The sequence below is a fragment of the Lutra lutra genome, chromosome 12 (genome assembly GCF_902655055.1).
Source record: "Lutra lutra chromosome 12, mLutLut1.2, whole genome shotgun sequence".
Classification (NCBI taxonomy): Eukaryota; Metazoa; Chordata; class Mammalia; order Carnivora; family Mustelidae; genus Lutra; species Lutra lutra.
In genome coordinates, this window is record NC_062289.1 from 35812154 (window position 1) to 35830952 (window position 18799).

Sequence of the window (18799 nt, forward strand, 5' to 3'; positions counted from 1 at the left end):
CGCCTCCCCCACCCCTGGTCTGACTGGGAACTTGAACCGGTCCAGCCTGTTTAAACGGAAAGGACAGAGATCCTGTCTGTTCAATATATTTAAAAAAAAAAAAAAAAAAAAAAAGAAAGAAAGAAAGAAAGAAAGAAAGGAAGGAAGGAAGGAAGGAAGAAAGAGAGAAAAGAAAAAAGAAAGAAAAAAGGGGAAAAAAGAGAAGAGATAAAAGGAAAAAAAAGAAAAAAAGAAAAGGGGGGGGGAGAAAAAAAAAATCAGATCAGGCCGAAAAAGAGAGAGAGAGAAAGAGAGAGGGAGAGAGAGAGGAGAGAGGGAGGGAGAGAGAGAGCGGGGAGAGGAGAGAGAGAGCGCGAGCGCGAGCGAGCGAGAGAAGAGAGGAGAAAGAGAGAGAGCAGAGAGCGAGAGGAGAGCGAGGTGTAGAGAAACCGAGGGGGAGAGAACCCGAGTGTGTGTATGCGTGTGCGTGTGTGAGCGCGAGCGAGCTTGCGAGGGAGAAGAGCGAGAGAGTGCGAGCGAGAAAGAATAAAAGGAAAGAAGATTTTCTCTATGTATATAAAGATGGCCACGTTAGCAAACGGACAGGCTGACAACGCGAGCCTCAGTACCAACGGGCTCGGCAGCAGCCCGGGCAGCGCCGGGCACATGAACGGATTAAGCCACAGCCCGGGGAACCCGTCGACCATTCCCATGAAGGACCACGATGCCATCAAGCTGTTCATTGGGCAGATCCCCCGCAACCTGGATGAGAAGGACCTCAAGCCCCTCTTCGAGGAGTTCGGCAAGATCTACGAGCTTACGGTTCTGAAGGACAGGTTCACAGGCATGCACAAAGGTGAGTGCACCTTTCCCTCCCAACTTTGCCGGGGAGAAGGAGCGGGCGGGCCGGCCAGCCGGCCGGCGACGGACGAGCGGGAGACGGCGCGAGAGGGAGCCTCGGGCGGACGCCGAGGAGGGAGGCGCTCGGGCAGCAGAGACCAGGACTGGGGTGCGTGGGGAGCTGTTCGCTGGGGCAAAGCTGGGTTTTGGGCGAGGAGCTGATAGAAGCGGTGCGGTGGGGAGAGCAGCGGAAGCAGAATATGGAGAGAAAGAGAGAGGGGATCGAGGGGAAACGGGGCTTGGATTTTTGGGCGCAGCGACTTGAAAGATTGGGACCGGGACCGCTGCACCGGCCAAGCCCGGGACGCTGAGCAGACTGGCGGGCGCTCAGCGGGCCAGGGACCGAGGGTGCTGTCCATCGCCGTGGTGCTGAAAATATTAAGAGGAGGTGATCTCCTCCTTCTCCGCTCGGGGCCAGAGTAGCAGGAGCGCAGCCGTCTAAAAAGAAGAGGTGACAAATTCAGAGAGATATTTTTATTTTGCTATCAATTTAACAGTAAACTCTCCCTGTCGAGCTATGTGCCTCAATAATCCGGTTGTGGTGTGAGTGGTGGGGGAGGGGGTGTTTGATGTTTGAAGGAAGGAGGGACAAAACCTAAGGCAAGATTTAGCAAGGAACCAGCCATCCCCTGGGTGGAGTAGGGGGTCGGGGAAGCCTGAATGATGATCCCGTTCCCAGGAAAGCGGAGCTTTTGGGGAAAAAATCTGTGTGTGCAAGATATGCCTTTTGAAGGGTGTAGCCTAAATTATCCCAAACTCACCATGCAGAGAGGTTTATAGTACATTATTGCTCTCCCTTGAAGCAATCATTGCTAGTGAGTGCTTGGGGGAGGGGGACACAGAATAATCAAAGAATTAAAACCCAGCAACTTTTTAGGAAAGTGGTCATGAGAATTGTCTGCAGCCTGCCTGTTTTCTCCTTGTTTTATTATCTTTAAGGCAGATCCCCAAACGTGTTCAGTTGTAGAACGTGTGTGGGTGGCTGGTGGGTGACGAAATTAGCCCAGTGCTCTGCTCCCTAACAGTAATGTATAGGATGTGCAGTGGGGATTAATCCAGGCTGGAGCTGTGTGGGCAAGTTAAATGCTTTCTGAGAGAGATTGATCGTCAGGCAGGGAAGGAGCACCGGGCTAAGGAAGTTGTAAGGGATGTGTATGGACGTTCCGTTTTTAATAAACAGTAGTGTGGAGAGCCACTGAAGATGCTGTGTTAGAGCTGGTGGTTTTAAAGATGAAAACACACACACGCACACGCACACCCACCCACACAGAGAGAGCAGCCTCATCCTTGGCCACAAATGGGCTATGAACAGGGCTGAACCTCCAGCACATTAGGTGCAGAGCGCAGAGCTGTCTGGCTCTCTAAGCAGCAGTGGTTTTCACTATCACAACCTCCCTCCCTCCTCCAGCCCTCCCTTCATCCGAATACTAAGCAGAGCTCCAAACTCTTCATAGTTGGAGTCCCAGAGAGCAGTTTTTATTGGCTTTAGCATCTTCCAGCTTGCCTGCTGAGGAGTAAATCTTAAAGTTAATGGCATGTTGAGTAGCACAGAAACACAGCAGAATGGAAATATACTGGGTTTGTTGGGGTGGGGTGAAGGTGGGGGTGTAATGGAGAGACAAACCAACCTTTCTCCAATATGGAGAAAATGTCTGATCAGAAGAGAGACTGGAAAGGTGAAATGGGGAGGCAGTCTTTGAAATAACATTTGTTTCCATTTTTCGCTCTCCCTCTCAAGTCAACCATATCTTTGTAGTTTTTCTCTTTCCAATCAAGCTCCCTAGAAGCTAATCAAGGTTTGTATCAAAGCTTTGTCATCTAATATGTCCCTAGATTTAAAAATAGTAATAGTGAAAATTTAAAGAGCATAAATAAGGAAATCCTTTGCCCATCTTAATCATCAGTTCTTGTGGTGATTTAAGATTTTAAAGTTAAAAAAAAAATCAGAATCCACCAGAGGCAAAAGACAGTTGTGAAGCACTGAGCTTCTTAAGAGATCCAGGTTTGGAGCACTTTATTCACTTCTTTATTTCAAATGAAGATAAACTTTAACAGTATTCCTTGTTTCTTTCACAATCCCTTGCTGGTATCATCACTGTTTTTGTTGCTCTTTGGACTCCCTTGCATTATAGCAAAGAAGTAGAATTATCATGATTTGCATCAGGACGCTAGAGAAGGATATGTTATAGTTATTTCATATGTTTCATACATATACATACACATATCTGGCCAGGATTCCTAGAACAAGCAAAACTTCATTTTCTAAATAATTCTTCCCCTAAACTGGCTCAGTCAGTGGCAGGCAGGCCCGTTGGCTCCAGCATGCTGGGTGTTTTGTTGTCGCAGCTCACCCTTCAGAGCCTGAGCATATATATTTTTTCCTATGAAACTTCCAGCCTCTATAACCCTCGGATTTTTATAGGCAAGGTTGGGCCACAATGTCTCTAACGGTGCCTGGAAGCTCCAGGAGAGCTGAATAAATGAGATAGTCTCTAAGGTCTGGTTTATTCAGTACTAGAAGAGTTTGAACTCCTCTTTCAGAGATACAGCTTGATTTATTAGCTAATCCTGATAAAATAAGCCTCTGGCCACCTTAAAAAAATTACTCGCTTGCCATTGGTGATTAATTACTGTTAAGTCAAAAAGCATGATGAGGCTTGAAGAATGAGGTTTGCATTTGGCTTTTAGATTTTCCCCAACTCTAAATTGACAACATGAAGCTAGGGGTAGAAACATGCCTTTGTTGAGCCTTGTTTCAGGGCATGTTTGTGGCTCTTTCTTTCCCTTTCTTGAATTTATAACTTCTAATGAATCTTACTGGAATAAAATTGAGAGACATGACAGGATACTGGCCTCCAGTGTGAATGGCATCTGCATGTTATTGGCAAAAGAAAAAAAAAAGAAAGAAAGAAAGAAAAGAAAAAAGAAAAAGAAAGAAAGAAAAAGATAGAAAGAGAAGAAGAGGAAAGAAGAAAAAATAAGTAAAAATTAAATTAAATGCATGAGATTTCAGGTGGCTATCCATTTGTTGGCCACCTGCCATTTCAGGTAACTAAAGGAGGAAGGAGTTCTAAGGGTTAATGGAATACCTGCCATGCGTAGAGTGAACCTTAAAAGGCAATTACTCCAGTCAAATTGGGAGTCTGTGGAGGAGGGAGTGGGTGGGTGTTGTGGAGCAAACCCAGCCGTAGCAGAGAAAGGCTGTTGGGCTGGGGAGGCAGCAAATAGCAGTTGTGGACTGGGGTAATTACTGTAAAGGTAAATTCACCCCCTGGAGACCAGAAAGCACTTGGGCGGGGGTGGGGGAGATCTGGGTGTTAGGCAGAGAGAGAAAGGAAGAAAAAAAGCCCAGAATTACAATTCAAAGAAATAACACCCAACGAAGAAAACCCAGTTTAATGCAGACTCTCCCGGCTAACTCTGGAGTCTTCTTTTCTCCCCCCATTAGAAGCACTTTGAGAAAGATTGTTTTTTTCCAGGCTCCAAAGAGAAAGACATTGTACTATTGATTAAAGAGGAGAGAGGCAAACTCCCTGGGTAGCAGCAGAAGTGAGCTGAGGACCAGTTTTGCCCCTTCCTATAGAATTTTTCTCCCTTGGGGAAAGGAAGAGGTCACCCACTAGTCGAATTCTTTCCTTCTCTCCCTTTACATTTATTTCTCTTTTCTTCTTTTTATGTCCTGGAGAACAAACAGAAGCAGTGTCTGAAAATGCATACATACGCATACCCACGCCTGTTAACACACACACACACACACGCACACGCACACACACACACACACACACCCAGTCGGTGGATCACACATGAACAAGCCAGCAATCCATTCATAACTTTGGTCTTGTCTAGCAGGATAGGAGGCAGCAAAGACTGAGTTACTGGGAGATATAAAGACTAGTGCTCTCTGGATAGCCATATTATAATGCATTATCTTTGAAGTCATTTAAGTCCAATTTAAGTGGTATTTAGTATAATATTTATGAATTAATGTAATCTAAACATAGGGCTGTCCCCAAAGGTTTAAACAGCCTTTACTACTGATGTGTGCTTGTTCCGGGAGCCTGCAATGCATTTTAATCTAAACAGCCAAGCCCATATCACAGTCCCTCTTGTTAACCAGTCAGAACAGATCTGTGCCTGGGTAACCACTCTGCATTGATATCTTCCCCCACTGCATAGAGGAAAATCGAGTGCTCCCAACCCAGGAGCCACAGCTGCAGGGACTTCAGCCCCTTATACTTCCACACTACATCCAGAGGGAGGGTGGGGACAGAGTAATGGAACCTTCTGTGTGTTGAACTCTGGAGAGTATATCATTTGAAAATAGACTCATCACCAGATACACAACCTCTCATTTCAATGGTAGCTGAGTAAAATATGCATGAAGCCCCTGGATTTGGTGTGTAGTTGGGAGAAAGAGAAATGGCAAGTGTTATGATTGTCTTCTTGATTCTTGACCAGTATCATAAAATTGTGCCTTGTATTTTCATTTAAGGTATAGCAATTCTCAGAACACCGAGTTTCTATCGCTTGACTTTAGCCGAGAGGGCTCCTTGGTTTTTTTCCTTAGATAGGTGAATTAAAGCCAGTGAGGCTCTATCTGATTTCTGTTTTCAAATGAGTCTAAGAGACGGTGAATCTGGAAGGGTCAACATGGGCATCAGCTCAATTAAGGTGAACTTTTAAAAAAATTTACTTTAAAAAATAAAAATTCAGGCTTTCCAGGGAAAGACACTGGTAGAATGGTTGGGCAGACACCTGCAGTTTTTAAAAAGAAAGATTTGCCTTGTGAGAAAAAGATACGAAAAATGTGGGGAAAATAACATTAAAACAATACAAATTTCAGTGGAAAAAATAAGCACTAATGATCATTAGAAAACTAATGTAAACCAAAGCCACAGCTCCCATAGAAGACTTTCAAACCCCAGATGTTTGTAAGTATTCTATTTAGGAGCAAAGAAAGAACAATATTGGAAAAGAATTGATTTATTGAAGAGACTGGTGGTTATTTGCTGCTTGTACGTAATTTCGTTTATCTTTTAAAGAGACTCCCTCGGAATCAACACACAGATAAATTAATCTGCACATGTGCCGTCAACGCATCCATGTGCAAGCATGACTGAGCGCATCCCACACATATGGGAACCAGGGCTGGCCTAGATTTCACTGCAATTCAACAGGGAGATGTTAACACTCCTTTCCCCCTCAGCTTTAATGGGAATTCTAGATTGGGTTGAAAGAACCCCCTTGGCATACTTTCATTCTCTCCACCTGCTCCAGTTGGCTGGATGTTTGTGTTCTCAAACACAAAACAAAATAAAACAAAAAGAAAGGCTTTTCTTAAGTAAAGTCGCAGCTTGGGGGAAAAAAAAACAAAACCAAAGGAACAGTTACAAAAAAACGTATGTCCTCGATATGTGCCCCATAATGCAGGCATATTGTAAAGTTGTCAGAGTACTTTCAAAGAGCTGGTTTCCAGGGGGCACTTTTGAGACCCAGTGACCATGCCACACTCCAGGAACCAGAGCACGGCCATCGCTCTCACTGTTATTAACATGATCACCCTCATTATTATAATTCATAGACCAGGATGGGAGAGGGGCTTCTAAGTGATGCCTGAGAAAATACCCAAGGCACCACATCCTTCACTGAGAAAAGAGCTGGTCTCACTCACCTCAGATGGTTTTGGGGGAAACACTACACAGCACACACATCGTCTGAAGGTGGCCTATTCCCGAACTGACCCAGGAAAGATCTCCTCAAAGGGGACTTGGAGTGGGCAGGCCGTAGAAGAGGAAATGGAACAGAAAGTGAGGCCCCAAATCATAGGCAGAACAAAAGGAAAACTGAAAGTTGTAGGGCCCACATGCCAGCCGGAAGCTGGGAGTGCTGGTTGACAGCAGCCGAAACGCAGCGTTTCTGAACTTGGAAGGGAAATCCCATGTGACATGCAGAGAGAAGCGCTAGAGAGTGTGAAAATCTGTGTGTGTCTGCAGGTCCTGGAGGATGGGGGGAGGGTAGATGCCGCAGGCTGTGTGGGTGTTGGTGTGAGCCTGTGTGTGTGAACGTTTGTATGTGAGTTTGTGTGTCCAGGGAAGAGATGATAAATGCAAATGTCATGGGAACGATGTTAGGGGTAGTTTTCATCTTGTGAGGCAGTATGCATGACCAGGAAGATGGTTAATGGAGAAAAGGAAAGAATGTGGGAAGAATGACACTGTCCTTGTGATTACGTCTGTGCTCCACCTCAGAACTCAGAGCTTGGATTTGTCAATGATCTAAGTTCCAGTGTGAAGGTGTGCTCTTGCGTATCTGCCTGATATCTCCACCCAAAGGTCCAGGTTTTAAAAAGGTTCCATCTCCCCCCACTCATCACTCTTCAGATGTTTGCCTGCTTTGGCTCACCTATTGACTCATTTTAGAAATGACCTTCCATCTGGGAGCGAGTGGCCGGCCACAGAACCTGGCTCTCTGCAGAGATAATTCCCTCTACCCACTGCATTTCCTACCCCACCCGTTGCCCCTTGGCATCCCAGCCTGACTTTTCTCTTGTGATGTTTACACACACACACACACACACACACACAGAGGACTTGACCAAGTCAGTCAAGCTAGCCCCTCCAAGCAGAGTGCTGCATTTTACCTCCAGGCAAGGAGGGGTTGGCAGGGACCAGAATGCCCCCCTTTTAGTCTCTCCACAAGAGAAGCACATTCATTCCCTCTACCTTTGCCTTTTTAAATTCACAAGAATCACAAAAAGCAACTAATCTTAGCCAAATAGCTTAAGGCAAGGGAACAGAGCCCCCAAATTAGTTGTAACCCTTTTATCATCAGCCTTCATCTCCCCCTTTTCCTTCTCCTATTTGCCATTAAGACACCCTCAAAAATCGCAAGGTGGGGCCTACAGAGAAAGATCTACATTCCACTTAGCAACATAGGGTGCAGTTAGAAATGCCAGGACAAAAAGACAATGATAAGGGTAGAAATGATGACAGAGGAATTCCCAGTGTTGTTGTGTTTGCCCTGAGGGCTTCCTTGTCTCCACACATCCTGGTCCCAGTGGCCCCTGGATGGGTGTAAAGCCTCAACCTCAGCCTTGCCCTCAGGAACCAACTAGGAAGCCAGGTGGGCAGCCCCAGGGTCACTGTCCTCCTTTCCAAGTCCCTTTGGAAATAGAAGGGGATGTTTTCGGGACCATATGCTCACAGGCATTCTCCCCTTCGACTTGCTCCGTATTTGGTTTCTCTTATCCTCCCTCATATCTCCCCTCCAGCACGAGCTGACCAATGCTCCGAAACAGAGCGATTCCCAGCAGCTGAGCTCAGGAACAAATCCTACGTGGCCATCTGCGAGATGTAAATAAATGGGTGCCCTCATGGAGACAGACGTAGTTCTGGTTCTGTGGGGACAGAACAGCCAAAAATATTGATCAAAGCTCAGGAAAAAAAATTGATAATGAGCTGGCCTCCAACAAGAGTTTAATTGACAGAGACTTCCGAAGGCCGGCTCTGGACAGCACATAAACTGACCGCAATGTTACTTTATTGCAATACACTCTGCTTTAATTAATTATCACCTTTGTTAAAAGCGGCTCCAGATCAAAGGTTTCTAGATACTTAACAGATCTTACTAACAAAGCACCCCCCCCCCCACCCCGTGCATTAGGCTATCCCCCGGCTCTCCAGTGAGGCAAGTGAGTTTTTTTCCCATTTTCTTCCCTCTTTGCTGTTGGCTTCTTCCTCTTTGTTAAAGATAAATGTTTCCAGTTGCACAGCCTCCCCGTCCTAGGACAGGGATTTCAAGGGGTGTTGTCTGCAGAAGCGAGGGGCTGTTATTTCTAAAATTATACAACTAGGACTAGGTACACCTTCAAGTGTCTGTGGCTGAAATAGGGAGTGTCAACAGAGGAAAAGAGAATTCACAGAAATGCAAAAGGTGTGTGTGCGTGCACACGCGTGCACGTGCACAAGCGACGGCGTGCGCATCTACATAAATATTATGGGATCGATGCGTTTCACATCCGCTGCTCACACCTCTTAACTTCTCCCTCCTGTCTCTTGAGCACCTGTGCTACTGTCATATTTCACTCTGAGAAATGCTCGCAGCTGAAGCGTGCATAGATGATGCTGTATCGAACCAAAGCCATTGTTTGGATTCGGTTGTGGAGTCCAGGCGCCCGTTGAAGGATTATCCTTGCCTGGGGTAGGTGGTGCCTAAAGAATTCACTTCTCAAGATAGGACAGGAACCTCACTCTCTAGAGTCCCCAAAACCTACAAACTGACAGGTGACTTACTTGAAAGCAACCCTTGGAGTCGTTCTGGGCAAATTTGAATGCCATACGTGGCTGTTTGTTCATTATTCTAATTTAATGATGCAGTCACACCTAATTAATCCATGTCTGGTTTATTCATACACTATGTCTGAGGATCCAAAAGATTTCTCTAGCTAGTCGGCTTCCCTTTATAGGGGCAAATGAGGGCCTCCCCTGACAAGTGAGCGTGTCTGGGACCCAACAGGAGCCAATCCCTGTTGCCTGACTTGATAGAGGCGCTGTCCCCGACACCCCTGTCCACGCAGGTAGCAGGAACAGCAGCCGCACACAGACGCCACAATGAGATTGGACGCCACATCTCATTGGTGATGAGATCAGGTGCCCATCCTGACACACATGGGCATGCAAAATGTGCATTCTACCACGGACCCCTTCTCAGAAGTACTGCCTCCCACCCCTGTGGCACACGATAAATAACCCAGCATGCCAGGCAGTCCTCTGATCAGGAGTTTCGGATATAGAGGGTAGAGAAGCCGAGCCAAGCTCCTCTCTCCGCCCTTAAGAAAGTGGAGCCCGAGCCAGAGAAAGAGAGACTGAGGCTGGAGGCTGCATGAGCCCAGAGTCAAGCCTGTAGCGCGACCTGAAGCACACATCCCTGTGGCAGGTTCTGGCCAGCCTGCTGCCAGAGAGTGGGGCCTCTTGCCTGAAAGGTACATGGAGAGAACGAGGCATCAACCTAATAATATCCTTATAAAGCCAAACCTCCTGCGCAAGTCCTAGGAGACAAGAGGCATCCAAAGATCAAACACTACATCACAGTGTATTTGTAGGAACTCTCTGATTCTGCTACCTCCCTATAATGCTCTAATTGACTATTTGATCAGCTCTAAAAGGGCCAGTGCTCAAGATATACTTTCTCTCTCTCTCTCTCTCTCTCTCTCTCACACACACACACACACACATATTCATATACGCACTTGCGGGCATGCTCACGTACACGTGTGCTCGCACACGTACGTACGCTCCCCACACGGGCACCTGCTTGCAGACTTTTCTTGCACACACTGCCGTACGCACAGCAGCTCACCTAACAAGGGGAGATTCTCACAGGAGATGCTTGAAGGTGAGTTGAGAAGCACATACCTAAGATTGTCCATGCCCTTCCAGTAATGGGCTTATCAATAGCTCTTAAAGAAATGTGACAGCCAGCCCAGAGTGATTCAGTTGTGTGGACAAAGGTCAGCATATAGATATCCATTATTAATAATATCAATATCTTGGTTGACCAAGATAACCAGAAACTGTATCATGTCGCTGCTGATGGGTGAGGCTGGGAGGGCTCCATGGCAGCAGCAGGAAATTATACCCATGTAAAATTAATCATATTGACTGGTTCTAAGAATATACGGAGAGGCGAGGATGTCGGTAGTGCTTGCCATGGTGGGAGAAGGGGACCTTATTCCCAGAGGCTTCGTGGTCTTAAACTCCTGGAAGGAACCCAGTGGGAATGGAGGCGTCCCCGGGTGACCGATGAGAGAACACTCTCCCTCATCCGGCCTCTGCTTTCCAGTGGGGTGAGGCAGAGGAGAGGTGTTCTCTGAACAGGAAAAGAAAGAAATAGGATCCCCTAACCATTATCCACCCAACATATCCATATCTTTCTGTCAAATCAATACTTGGCTCATCTCACCAGATGAGGCCCAGAGAGCATCCTTGCGCCCGCTGTGTGAAGAGCTCCATCTCCAAGGTGTGTCATGAGCCTGAAGTAACATCCTGAGTTATGGGTGGGATACTGGCCCCGGGAGAGGCCCATGTGTACTCCTCAACTTAGAGGTCCCGGGAAGAAAGGTACCTGATCAAATCAGTCACCATGGTTGGGTTCTTGGGACCAGCAGAGCTAGGGACTCAGAGTCTGGCCGGGTCAGGAATATTCTGGACTTTGGAAAGCCATTGCTCGTGGAAGCTCACCTCCTGTCACAGTGAGTAGGAAGGAAAGGGAAGGCCGCTGTGTCCTTGGCCTTGGAATTCCCTTCAGGCCTGCCCCTGACCCCTTCCTCCCTTGTCTGCCAGAGTCCCAGCTCACGATGTTCCTGACTGTCCTTGGCAGCCCTGAGTATCTGGAAGGGAGGAGAGGAAAGGAGGGACTCCCAGTGGCTGGGGGCTCATCAGAAAGGAAGAAAGGGAATAGGGTTGGTGAGAAAAGCCCACTAAGTCCTTGGATCATTCCTCATCTCTGTTCCCAGAGCCTGTGGAGGCAGCTGAAAGGGAGTCTGCCATAGCGGCCAGGTCCCATGGTTGGTGACTGATGATAGGAGATGGACCTTGAACATGCAAGGGAGAGAGCTGCGATTGTAGAGGGTGAGGAGTGGTGCCCATGGCTGGATGGGAAATGGAGGTTCTGAAGGCTGGATGCACCCCTTCCCATAGGGAACATTTGGGCCTCAGCCAACAGGCCACATCTATCCTCCTCTGACCTGCCTCCCCTCCCCCAGCTGCACACACACTCAGAGTTCTGCCCAGGAGCTTATACCCAGCCCTCCGACAAAGCACCTTGGCCAGACTCTGTGCTCCCTCCCGAGTGCTAGTGGCCCAGCCCTCCTAGCAGAGACGCAACCCCCAGATCACTTGGAACAGCTCCAGGATGTCCAGACTTGCTCCCAAACCAGCCCAGACTAGGTGCAGCCACAGAGGGCCCGCAGGGAGCATGGATGGGTCTGGGCACCAAGGTCGTCCTCCATCCCCAGTGCCCCATCCCCCCTCCCAGACCCAAGACCTGGATCTAAGGAACTCTTGGAGAACAGCAGAGATCCCAGAAGCCAGGCCCCTCCTCTAGACCCTTCCCCTACCTACTATGCGTGTGTGCGGAAATGCTCCCCTCTCCACCAGCGGTCGCCTGCCATCTGACGGTGAGAGGAAGAACTTCCTGCTCTCAAGCGCGGGGCCCCTGACAAGGAAGGCGCTCCCGTCACTGTCAGGCTTGCCTTGGAGGAGCTGCAGAGCGGACCGCTCTCTCTAGCCCCTCTCCTTACAGCTCACAGGGTGACGGTGAGCCTCTCCTCTTATGCAGGGGAGCCCTCTGCTCCAGGGGCGGCACAGGATCCTGGGCCAGACCCTCACCAGGCCCGAGCTGGGGCAGCAGCAAAATAGAGCCACACAAAACAAGAGAGGAGACTCAGAAAATCCAGAAAGTATTGTAGTTCCAATGGGAATGTGTGTTTTGTTCCATTTCCAAAATGAATAATTAGTTTACAGTGTAATATGGGTTTTCCTCTTAGTTCTGTATGTTGGGTACTAGAATCTTTTCCACACTTAGGACTTGTAACGAGTCTGAATCTAAACTGCTATATGCCTCAACGTTTGCAAATGCCCCCCACAGGACACAAACGCATACGCGCACACACACACGCACACGCACAGGCGTACACACTCAACACTGTGCCTGATGAAACAGAACTGGGTACAGGACTGATTCCCTAGGGGTCAATGGCACACGGACCATCCAGGTCCAACGGAGGCAGGGACCTCAGTCACATTAGTCATGAGAGTGAAGGAGAAGAGCACAGAGGTACTGACTTACGTTCATGCTTCATTTTTGTCCCAATCTTTAAAAAGTCTTTTTGTTGACAAATAAGACCTTCCTTATGGTCATCTTAATTATTTCAATAAGTAAACTATTAGATATATTTTAGTTTGTAAAAATTTATTTGTTTATTTTAGACAGAGAGTGGCGGGAGGGGCAGAGGGAGAGAAACTCCAAGCAGAATCCCCACCAAGCACAGAGCCCAAGGTGGGGCTCGATCTCAGGACCCACGAGGCCATGACTCAAGCCAAAGTCATGATTTTGATGCTTAACCAACCGAGCCACCCAGGTGCCCCTATACTGTTTATTTCAGAGTCAATTCTGTTGCCATTTGTGTTGAACAAGTTTGAAAATCCACTGGAATAAAGAGAAGAGGGTGAGGTCCAGGACAGGGCAACTGAGTGTGTCCCTAGAGAGAGGAGGAGAGCATGAATTACAGGGCAGTGTCTCAGTGTGGGAAGAGCACACCCTTAGACTTCAATAAATGGCCACTTGGCAGATGTGGTTGCAATGACAGACACCAGAGAGGGGACAGGATCAGGCAGGAGCAGGGCCCTGGTCACACCCATGGAGCTGGAGCCAGAGGGCAGCTAGACTCCTGTCTCTTTGGTGTGAAACCCCTATCTGCCCCTCACACTGTCCCTAAGGCCCTAGTTTTTTCCTCTCTAGTTTCTCACATTTCTTTGCAAAACATTCATTAACTCTGAATGTTCCGAACTGTCTCAGTTCAGCTGATGCTTAAGAGTCTGGCCCAGAGCAGCGACCACATAGCAGGGAGAACAGGGTCCCTGAGGCCAGCGGAGGCAAGAGGAGGAGCCAGGTGAAGCAAGAACAGGGGCCCCGTTGCCCCAACTGCAGCTGACCTCTGCGACACCCCCAAGCATCCCCCCCCCACCATGGGGCAGAGGCAGGCTTCTGCAAAGTGGAGAGCGTATAAGGCATTTCAGTCTGGAGGGGGAGACAGGCCATGACCCCCACTGTGGAGCCCTGGGTCCCATGGGGCAGACACAGGCCTCCCTCAAGGAGGCATAGATTCATGCACAACACAGAGGCTCTGGAAGTCTCTCCTTGGAGCGTGGGGAACCACCCTCCCCACCACCAAATAACTGGATAGGACAGAGGGCAGCAAACGCACAAATATAGAGGTACCAAGTGCATAGGCCCTGTATGACAAAGGAAGGAAACCCCCAAAAAGCAGTAATCAGATAGGAGTACAGGCTTCCTGTCCAGTGGAGCTTGGTCCTGGATGCCCAAGTAGTGCGAGGTGGCAGGAGCCAAGGCTGGCACATGGGAAAGAGACAGAGCAGGGAGGCTGGATGGCTGACAGGCCCCATCGCCTTGTTTCGTCTCGTCATTACATTTTGGTTCTGTCCCGCTGCAGTGACATCTCCTTCTCAGGCTAGTGGACAAAGTACTTTCTCACTTTGAATAAAAGTGAGACCCACCACCCGTCCGGCTGAGGGAGAAGCAGTGGGGATCGGAACTAGATGATGAGGCTCCAGTTCTGTCCCAGGAAGTGAGTGACACACACAGGACCGGCAAAGACCAGCCTCCCCTGCCTTGGGGCTGCAGTGTCCTTCAGCTGTCCCAACTGCAGCCCACTTGGGCTGAGAAATTACTCATGGAATATTTAAACCTGTGGCCGTGTTCCCTGTCACCAAGGCAGACATCCAGATTGTCCCCACAGGCTCACTCAGCTGAATGTCCCGGAGATAAACTATGAGGTTCTGGAGGTTAAAATCCTCTCATGCCCTCCACCCTTTCCTCTGTGCCCACTCACAGCTCAGGGACGGCTGGGGGCAGCCAGGCTATGGGGGTGAAGCCAGGAAACAGTGCTTTCCCAGGGTGACAATGGCCTTGCAGTTGGAGGCATCTTGTTAAATTCCAGGAAGAACTGCTCCCAGTGTGGGCAAGGGTGCCAGGGCTCCTGCACAGCCCATTTATGGCAGGGGGACAATTAGGGTGCCTCGCCATCACCAGGAGAGAAAGCCAGCCCAGAGAAGCAGGAATGAAGAGGTGACTTTTGGGGCCCCTGAACAGGAGTGTTGTAGCCGTCTTTTTAGGAGAGGCAAACTCTTCTCTTTCGGCCTTCCACAGACCTTGAGTACTGGCACCTTCCTGACCCAGGGGGGTCTCAGAGGGTGAGCAGAACCAGACTCTGTCACGGAGTCGGAGTAACTGCACGACTCCGTTCCTGGCAGGGGATGGGAACCTCCCCCACTCTCCCCCCCACCCCCAGCTACCCCCAGGCCACATACCCCAAGCCCCAGTGCTCCCAGTCCTCCCTGCCTTCCTGAGACAATGGCCCCCAACCCAGCGTGACCTCCTTTTCCTATCCTTTCAAAGTCCTGCCCCCTGCTGATCTGACAAATCAAATTGGGCAGATATGTCCCTGGCGGCTAATGGACATTAATGTGTTACCATCTCTGGTGACATGTGCCTCATACAGGGACATTTTAGAGCCCGGGCTGTAACCGTAAGAAACCTCTCTAATGGGGGAATCTGGACACGGGCCAGGCTAGAGGAAGCCACTGTGAGGCTGGGCGGCCCCTGGCTACTCATAAGGGCACGGGTCTGCCTGGCCTAAGGCTGCATCGCCCGGAACGCAGGATTCCTCCTCCTGCGCTGTGGGTCCAAGGGGACACAGGCAGCTGAAAGTCTCAGTACCCAGCTCATCCCCCAGCAGGAGGCTGCCTTGCCAAAGGTCTAATCAAATATTAAACATGGTCTGTAAACTTAAACCAGTGTCGTATCTGAGTGCGAGGTTCTCCCCGACAGCAGCCCAGCTCAGGGACGTTTCTAGCTAGTTTGGCCTGGGTGCCAGGGTGGAGGTATCGTCATTCCTGCCCCACAGAAGGCAGGAGAAGGGGAGACAGACGGGGACCATGGCAGGGAGTGAGGCTCGTGGCTTTCGTCCTCCTTCTGTTATTCATTTCCTCTGATTTTTATCTAATCTCTCCTGATTGTTCTGGTGAAACTTAATAGACAAAGTGAATTTTTATTACATCATCAATATAATCTCTAGCTAATCAGCAGGCACGGGGGCCACCACAAGCCCTATAGCTCCTCATCTGGCTTCATAAATAGTGGGAGCAGTCACTGCCAAGCCAGACTCTCCCACCTTCCCCTGAGAGGGCCCTCTCCCTGCTACTGCCTTTCCCTGGACCTGTTCCTGGAACTTCTGCCTTCTCAGAGACCAACCTCCTACCCAGTGGGCCCCACTGCTGGCCCATGGAGATTCCTTCCCCCTTCCTATTTTTCATTTTCTCCCTCCCAGCTCTAGCGGTTAAAAATCACAAATCTAGGGCTGGTGTTTCAAATGCCAAAATAGCCTAATGTCAACTGATTCTGATGCTACTTTCCTCTGTGCTGGGAATATGATGTGTCGTAAGATATTATGTAATCCTATGGATCACGGCGCATACTATAAAACACATTATAGACCAAATTAAGTCATATGTTACACTGTACCTGTGTAACCTAGGCACTAAGGTGTTTGGGGCATTTAAAGTCAAACCATGCATATTACATACTGTATCGTAGATGCTAAATTTTATCTTTCATTTCTATTAGAGTATACCTTCCATTTATATAGTATTTTAATCTGTAAAGTGCTTTCTTTTATATTACCACTTTTTATCCCTATTGCCACCAGGTAGAGTTGATACCTTTTTTATAAAGAAAAATGGAAAAGGGATCATGAGGGAAAATTACAATCTGGTCATATCCTGCCAGGATACAGCAGAGCAGCTTAGGCTCAGACCCAGTGCTGGCAAGCCAGGGAAGGGGGCAGAGGTAAACCAGAGGGGGCAGAGGTCTGGCTGCAGACCAGCGAGGCAGGTTCTCAAGGCCTGGCCTGCTGGGCAGCCCCTGGCCAAAAGAAATGATTAGTTTGGGACCCTTCCCCCACACCCTTCCCAAAGTTAAATGTAAAGACGGAGTGTACCCCCTTCTGAGACATCACCTTGAAAGGCTGGACCCATTCAGTAGCATGAGACCATCTTCTCCCCTACTCTCCTGGGACCCAGACCACACTGCTCTACGGTGGTCTTGATTTCAGAAACCAGCAAACATTCCTTAGAGTCGAATCTCATAAGTCTCTTGGGAGACAAGGCTGAGGAATCTGGCTTTGGGTGTCCACTGCATCGATTTTGGGTGGGGGGGGGAGAAATCTGCTTCTTACAGGCAGATCAGAGCCGGCTCTAGGAACGACGAGCCACCCTTCACGGAGTCAGACCTGCAATTTCCACGCGAACGTCTGATTCCACGTATCGACTCAGAGGGTGGCCTGCGTGCGTCTGGGGGTCGTGGGCAGGCTCCTCCGATTCGGGCCTGATCGCTCGAGAGAGGCTTCCCTCCTTGCTCGGGCCCCAGAAAGCAGGCAGCGTTTAGTGCTTTGGACGCTGCCGGCCATAGAGGTGGCCGGTGCCCCACGGATGCACCGCATCCGGAAGCCGGACACCTGCGTCTCTGCCCCGCTCTGCCGCCTCACTACGAGTCTCTGCTTCCTCCTCTCTTAAATCACTGCAGGGGCACCTGTTCCTCCCACCTCTTAGGGTCATGTGGAGGGAATGAGCTGAGATGAGGGAAAATGTGGTGAAGAAGTTAAAATCTCTAGGGTCATTGTCATGTGTTAAGTGCCAGCACCCCTAGACCGCAGGGAGCTCTCACAGTCCTGCTGTCTTGGAAATAGGACGGCAGGATGACATCAGGGCTCAAGGATGGACGGGAGGGAGAACTGACCACGCGCCTACTACATGACACACACAGGGCTTTCGCTTATTTTATCTCACCGAATCCCTGTGACAAAACTGTGACAGAGATGTCAGTGTGCCCCTTTGAATGCCGAGGGAACGGAAGCTCTGAGGGCAGTAACTCAACCCTGGTTACACACTAGGGAACCGCCAAGACAGAACTTGCTCCCAAATTCCTTGTGTTTTCAAGCCCACCACATTTCCCTGATTGCAGCTCCCTTTACAGATGTAAATAAAGATCATCTCATGCATCTCCTTCCTTTTACAGATGGGGAAAGTGAAGCCGTGTGACATTATAGGCTAATGTTTTCTTAAAATTTCCTCACTGTCTTCTGTGGCTCCGAACACACACACACACACACACACACACACACACACACTCATGCACACACGTAGACACATCAGAAATAACTGACACACCTTCATACAGATACACGTCTACACACCCAGAAAGACACACTCACAACTAAATACATAGGAACACACTCAAATATGGACATTCAGAGCAATGCATGCATAAGTACACACCCTCTCAAAAATACAACTAATGCCAACACGTGCTGTCACAGACACATCACATAGAAACACACTGACACACACACATGCACACAGAGATACGTGCGTGGACATACACACGTCTCACAGACCTGCATGCTCACACACCACTCTGTAATGAGGCTTTGCTAACCAAAGACACAATTTAGCCACAAAACCCTCGCAGGAGAAGGAAAAGCAGCTGGTTTGGAGGAAGGAGGGATAGGGTCGTAGGCCAGAGGCCAAAAGTCCTCTCACTCACACCTGTGTGGCCTAGGAATCCCATAAAGCCCAAGGCCAAATTCTCACTAGACATCAACAAATAAACAGAAGGCATTTGCTGAGAACGCTCAGCCTGCAATCTCTCTTCTGCGTCAGCCCACACGATCCCAGCCAAATTCCTGCTCATCTGACCAAGACCAAAGGCAGGTTCTGGAGAAATTTGGGCCAGTTCTTGCCAGGGCCACCCAGTCCCGCACGTCGGCCACGATCAGGTGTCACCTCAGCAAAGCCAAGCCCGTGGGCAGAAGAGGGGCCTCAGGGAAAGGGAAGGGGAACTGGGAGGAGGGTCGCAGGTTCATAGCCGGTCTGGCCTGGAGCGTGCAAGCTGCCTCACCTTCAAGGCTGGGAGCAAGGGCTGATGCCTGCTCACCAAGTCCTCTGGTGTCCGCCCCAGCCTGCTCCCAGCCTGCAGGGCTCCTGTCATCCCTGGTACTACACTTGCCTCAGGCTTGGCAGAGAAAGTGGCCCTGTGCAGCTGTCCTAGGAGAACTCACGTATGC

General features: G+C 49.2%; 1 protein-coding gene across 49 annotated transcripts in view; it reads left to right on the forward strand.

Moving 5' to 3' along the window:
* Nucleotides 1-372: 372 nt before the first annotated feature.
* The window catches only part of CELF4 (CUGBP Elav-like family member 4), a 291184-nt gene continuing 272757 nt past the window's right edge, over nucleotides 373-18799 (forward strand). For 45 of the 49 annotated variants that reach the window (XM_047697971.1, XM_047697978.1, XM_047697983.1 and 42 more), the window contains exon 1: nucleotides 374-835. In XM_047697971.1, coding sequence (XP_047553927.1) covers nucleotides 550-835 — 286 coding nt within the window. In that variant the 5' untranslated portion in view covers nucleotides 374-549. Of the gene's footprint in view, nucleotides 836-18799 lie in introns of all 49 variants that reach the window. The other 4 variants (XM_047697974.1, XM_047697975.1, XM_047697977.1 and 1 more) reach the window with 1 other exon arrangement.